The 6,453-nt window shown below is 43.4% G+C and overlaps 1 protein-coding gene across 3 annotated transcripts in view; it reads left to right on the forward strand.

Annotated features, from left to right (window-relative positions):
- LOC118336043 overlaps window positions 1-4,897 on the forward strand; it is a 7,016-nt gene extending 2,119 nt beyond the window's left edge. For 2 of the 3 annotated variants that reach the window (XM_035672585.1, XM_035672584.1), the window contains exons 2-3: window positions 448-2,961; window positions 3,630-4,897. In XM_035672585.1, the coding sequence (XP_035528478.1) occupies window positions 472-2,961; window positions 3,630-3,980 (2,841 nt within the window). In that variant the 5' untranslated portion in view covers window positions 448-471 and the 3' untranslated portion in view covers window positions 3,981-4,897. Of the gene's footprint in view, window positions 1-216; window positions 321-447; window positions 2,962-3,629 lie in introns of those variants that run through there. The other variant, XM_035672583.1, reaches the window with a different exon arrangement.
- The last annotated feature ends 1,556 nt before the right edge of the window (window positions 4,898-6,453 follow it).

The following is a 6,453-nucleotide window of genomic DNA, read 5'->3' on the forward strand; positions in this document are numbered from 1 at the left end:
TGCGTTTACTGCCGGTGCGTGTTCTCGCAATGTGACACGATCGACGGGTCCGGTCGGAGCCCCTCGGTGGAGAAGATTCGCCCCGAGCTAGAATTTAGTTGAGCATGCAACGGTAACCGGGACAGCAAGTTAACAGGGACGCGGTGCTGATGGTCGCAGGAGGAGGAGGAGGAGGGAGGGGGTCAGAAATTGAGTCCGATCATCATGTCTGGACTAGGGGGGGGGGGGGGGTCACAGTCTGTTTCAGACAGGCTGTTAGTATTGTGACAAAATCATTGGCTTTTGCACTAAACTTGACCCCAATAATCCCAATTGTGACAGTGAGTTTTTCCAACAATCCCAGGATATTTATTTAATTCCCCTATTTTGCTACCATGAAATGTGTTTATTTCTATTCAAATTTTGCTACTCGAGTTTCTAATTTATTATTTTATTCCTATTTTATAGAAATATAAATGGGTATGCCCCAAAATGGATTCTCAGTTGGCTTCAGTCCTGACCAGTGGCAGCCTGGATGTCCAAAATGGCAGCCAGTGTGCAGAGGGATCAGGGCCAGTGACAGAGGTTTGTTTGGACCCAAAGGAAAAAACCTCACCCAGTACTGTACCAGGTAACCTCCAGCCCTGCTCTGTCAAAGCAGCAGTGACCATCAGGCAAGATGCTCTATCAATCAATGGGAAAAAGCCAGAGGTGGGCGGGACTTCTAAGCCAGCCTCTCAGGAAACAAGCAAGATTGGTGGGTTCAGACAGCCAATTACAGTGAAGACTGGAGTGCCTGTGTTGCGCAGCCGACCAATCAGACTCAAAATTGTTGTTCCCCCACGGTGCAAGAAGCCAATCACAAACTCTGCCATCAGCCTGACCAAAGACTTTGCTCGCTCACATTTTAGAAGACCTGTTTCGGTCTCATCTGGAGCAGTGACCACAGAAAAAAACAGAAGTAAAATCCAAATATCTGCTGTTAAGGTTAAAGAAGAAATCAAGGAAGTTACTTATCAAAAGACTGAGGACGCTAAACCAGAATCATTCCAAGAGACAGAGGCAGAGAGAGGGGAAAAAATGTGCAAAGAGAGACATGTTTCAGGTGCTAAAATCACCCTCACTGATGGGTCAGAAACTCCTTTAATTTCTAGCACAGCTACAGTTAAAATACTGAGTCAGCAAGGCATTAAAGTGGAAATGACAGAAAGAGAAATTGAAGAAAATATCCCTCTAGTTTTGCAAGACGTGGACATAAAGTCTTGTAAGACGTTTGATGAGGTGGGCATGGAGGAACAGACCGAACCACTGGACCTGAGTTTGCCCAAGAAAAAAGAGAGGAGGTGTGGACGCTTTCTGGAGGATTCTGGCTGTGAGAGCTCGCTGATTATGGAGGTAGATGAATATGAGGGAGAGGGAGACCGAGACATAGTAGAAGAGGACGATGAGGGTGACGGAGACGGCTCTGTGCTGCGTATGGACGGCACAGATACACTCGAGGAATCTCTCCTGTCTCCCTCTTTTTTTTCTACCTCTGTCTTTACCTCCCTCTCTTCGATAGATAGTGACACTGAAAACCTTCTTCTCATAGACGACCAGGGAATCCCATATACTCTCAGTCCAGATGGACTCAAAGTGCCGCAAGTCAATGCTTCCACGTCAGAGGATCCTCAGTCTGATCAGGCTAAGTCAACAGAGGTTGAGGGAAGGGGGTCACCGCAATTGGCCTCGTTAGCATATCCTAGCCGCAGCCAAAGTAAAGATAATGCACTAAATGCACCTTCGGATGATCTTTACGACTCACCAGCCCCTGCGACTCAGTCTCCATCACTTGGTGTTGATCAGAAAAAGACTCCAGAAGTCTTCACGAATTTGATTACCAACTCAGATCCCTCTAAGGCTGCAGAGTCGAGCATCAAATCTGTTCAGGCTGATGCTGTTCCTCCCCCTTCCTCTGGGATATCAGTCCCCACCCAGCCAATTCAGATCCTCACAAACCCTTCTACTAACGGCCCGATTCTCCTCCTGTCATCCTCCTCTTCCTCTCCTCAGCTCTCTTCCGCTCCAGTGGGTCTCTCGCTTCCGCTGTCAGTTACTCAGACCTCACCTGGTGCTTCTACTCCAATGTTCCTTCTCCTTTCATCTGTACCCTCCTCCTCCGGAGACTCTGCCTCTACCTCCACCCCTATCGCTGTTCTTGACCCCTCGACTGGTCAGTTGTCCCAGATCACAGCAGCCTCGGCCCCGGTCTCCCTGCCTTTGCCTTCTGGTCAGGTCAGTGCGCTGGGATCACCTCTGCCTGCGCTGTCTCACCCCGTCATCAGACTGAGCCCCAATAACCCCCCTGTCATCCTGTCAGGAGTGAATAATGTAAATTCTGGCTCTGTTCTCACCACTCTTGCGGTCCGTTCGTCGTCTCCTGCTTTTCAAAACGACCGTCACAGCACAACTCCCCTCCTTCACATCAGCTCTTCCGATTCAAACTCTGGAAGTGAAGCCATATCTACTGAAGAAGTCTCAAAAGAAAACAACAAGCCATCACCTTTTACAGAACCCTCTTCGCCCCCACAGCCTGCTAGTTTGACCTATGACCCCTTAGCTCAGCCCAGCTCGGAGGCCCAATCGCCAGCCTCAGAGACCCAGTTTGACTCGTCTGACCTGCACTCACATCATTTACCTCTGGATGACCATCTTTACTTCTCCAGTGCTGCTGCTCCTCCCTCCCCTCCCATCGGACCCATTCTCTCCTCTGATAAACTCGATCCCCTGAAGCCCCTCGACCCCCTAGATCCACTGGACCCCCTCTCTCCAGCAGCGTCCCCCAACACCATGGGCCCCCGCAGGGTGCTGTACTGCCAGCTGTGCCCACGGGTCTTCTTTTACCTCTCTGACCTTGAGCGCCACGCCATCACTCACTCGCAGAAGAAGCCTCACGTTTGCCAGCAGTGCGGCAAAGCCTTCAAACGCTCCAGCCATCTGCAGGTCGGTGGAAGCCAATTATAGCAATCATTTCATAAGCAATATAAATAATAACACTAGTCACTTGAACAGATGTTACAGCTTCTTAGGGAAGTGACTGTTCACACTGTGAACACAATTCACATTGACATTTTATCACCTTTTAAGTTGATATGTTGGCAAACAGCTGCTTAAATCCAGCATGGAGCAACATTAGCATTAATTTGGAGTCACCTGATAAATAAGTTTCACTCCTTTTCCTTTGAACTCTGGCTTTGGTTTTCATCCACTCCTGAGGGAAGTATTTGGCCCCTTTAGCTGCTAAATGCTCCACTGTGTTCACCAGATTGCCAGGACCTTTGACAGTCTGCCGTTAGCTGCTGGGCAGAGGGTTTTTAGAGCTTTTTAGCTGAAAACAGCTGCTTCCTGCGGGCGATTATGACACTATGAGAGCGCTGAGAGTGGACCAAAACACTGAAGCTGCTAGTAAATCACAAAGTGCTGAAAGATACTACCAAGCTCTGCAGAGCTGAGGTGAACTGCACAAGTCAGGTGTTTTTGTAAGCTTCATCATTATCCCTTACACAAGTAGTCATGTGATCTTTTGTTAATAAGGAAATATTGATTATTGTTGCATTAATAAAAGACTTGATTGACATTTTCACATATTTAAATACAATTTTCCTCAACAGAGACACAAGCACATCCACACAGGCCAGAGGAACTTTGTGTGCCCCATCTGCACCAAACGCTTCAGGGAGGCTGGTGAGTTGCAGCGCCACCAAAGGGTCCACACTGGGGAGAAACCCTACCAGTGCCAACTTTGCCACACGCGCTTCGCTGAGCGCAACACACTACGCCGACACACCAAACGCAAACACCCTTACCACCAAGTAGCCATGGAAATGCTGAACGAGAGAAAAGGAGCCGGCCGAGGAGACGGTGATGGCGGAACCGGAGTGCAGGAGGAAGAAGAGAGTGCTGAATGGTACAGCTCCACTGTGTCTAATTTGGATAACTCAGAGTCTGAAGTAGAAACGTAAAGAGTTGTCTGAACATATAGACTCCAAAGTGAAGGGAAGGAGGAGGAGATTAGGACGGAAACTCTGGTGAGACGCTAAACTTTCCTCATTGATTGACATTCAAAAAAGGGAGCACTTGCAATATTTATGTTTTTAAGATCATTTATTTATGTGAATGTATATTATTCCCATTTCATTTAAAGGTCCAAAAAGACGGCCTTCCACATTAGCTTTCCTGTATGAAAAAAAATGCATATATGAAAGGGAAAGCTCATGTTTTGCGGATCTAGAGAAATATTCATAGGGTGGCAAAAGAGTGGCATGGAAAATTAAAGAGTTGGCAGAAATATATGCTTTAATCACAATCACACATATCAATATTTTATTGGAAAAGCCCCCAAGTGAAGATATTTTAACTCAAAAACACAGTTGTGTCACACACCCCTCTAGATCCATCCCTGTTTCTATTCGAGTTCAAATTATTAATTAGACTGCTAACATGAAGTTGCATACCCATACAATCCATGACATAAACCCTCAAATGCTCAGAAAAGAAGGATACGTTATTTACTCTAAACAATTCTCTGCTCTAGTTGTATATATGAAGAGTCCTATTTGTAAGAGCTGCACTTCTGCACTATATTATGTGAAAGATGTAATCTATCTTTCGTACCGTCAGAGACACTGTGAGTCATTTGCACTTGTTTTATTTTAGCTCAATATTCACTTTTTTATATTGTGAAAGAAAATGCTTACTACTTTTGTTGCAGCTGATTTTATGTATTTAATTCATATCATGTAAGAGTTTGACTATATGTTTTGATTTATTCTAACATAAACACTATATTCAGATTTTTTTGGTTTAATGTGAATTATGTTAACTTATTTGAATTAAATTTTGTCAACTGTAACTGAATTTTTGTCCCATCTACTTTTTAAGTCTTCTTCCACTTTGGTGTCTTTCCCATACAGATGTTAAAAGAATGGAAGTATATATTTAAATTGGCTTTTCATAGAAAGATTTTAATCACATATAAATCTCCTTGGTAATGAACACTAGGGCCAGGGTCGATATCTGTCCTTTAATTTAGGCTGATCCTCAGAGTTGATTCTCTTCTCTACATTAATCACCAAAGACGAGACCTGACTTTACACGGATCTCTGTGAAGAAGAAAAAAAAATGAAGATACCTGATATATATCTGCTGGACTGCCTCCAGGGAGTAATTGAGTTTGTAAGACAGTCCTCTGTTTTTTGCACTCTCCCAATTTTCTGCTCCATTTAAGCCATGGAGCCTAACAGAGCTAAGCTCAAGATAAGTTATTAAATACTGTATCGCTCAAATGACCTGACTGGGTCCTCATGGCCGTCCCATTCCTTATTTCTGTGCAGGCCATTATGGGAACAGAGATGCTTTGCTATGCTGAAAGGCCTGCACTAAGCTCCATTGTAGCTGGGTTTGGCAAACTTACTTTTATAGAGGGTCAGTGGAAGGAGAGAGACGTAGATCAAAGGTTAACCAAGCAGATTCTGTGTGAATGGAGAATGTGCCGCTGAGAGACAGTCTGTTCTTGGCGATAGTGGATTATTTGCTCTGATAAAACAGTAGGAGCTAGTATTTAATGCATATTTTACCTTTACCATTTTCCTATATAAATTAAAACTCACAGGGAGTCTTGTTAGTTATAAAAAAGAATTTTAGGCCACAAAGGACTCGTAGGAAAATTACGAATAACACAGATTAATACAATAAAGATTTTCAACTATAAGAGAGTTTGCATTGCCATTTATAGCAAGGTACATATTTAATGGATCGGTTTACATTTTCCCCATACATTTGTCTTAAACAATACTCATGTATATTTTATTTACTGCTGGTTGCTGTAATTGTTCCTTTTGTCAATACTGGCTGTAACAGTATTCTGTCCTAATGCGATTTCAATGTACAAGATGAGGGACAAAATTCACAATCAAAATTCTGACCTTCAACTGAAGCTAATATGAACCTTCAGCAGTGAGAGTTTGACAAAACAACTGGGTGTCTTTTTTGTCTTGTCTTTTTTTAGGACAATTTCATACCAAAAGACAGTAACTTTGGAAAAATCCCTCTTGATTCAAGGGCTAGTAGGAAGAACGATTACAGCAACAAATATAGTTTTTACATACATGATGTGAGATTTATCCTTTATTTCCAGCTGTGTTAGGCCATTGTGGCAAAGCTGCAAATAAATGTTCAGGCCTGCTTAATGGTGTTATTGGATTTACAAGATTGTTGCATCAATGTGGTGAAATGTCTTTTTTTTTGGTTCATTTTTGTTGAGAACCTTTAAACTGTCCTTACCCCCACAAGTGCAGTATCCATACATGTGAGGTAAGTGAGTTTGTATAGCTGAAAAACTAACACAAGCATCCTAAAATGTTACTGATAATCACCTTAAATCTATCATAGTGTAAGCAATTAAACTGTATTACAATCTTTTTTTTTTTTTTTTTT

This window comes from Morone saxatilis, unplaced genomic scaffold, assembly GCF_004916995.1.
Source record: "Morone saxatilis isolate NCDOM2014 unplaced genomic scaffold, NCSU_SB_2.0 Contig24, whole genome shotgun sequence".
Classification (NCBI taxonomy): Eukaryota; Metazoa; Chordata; class Actinopteri; family Moronidae; genus Morone; species Morone saxatilis.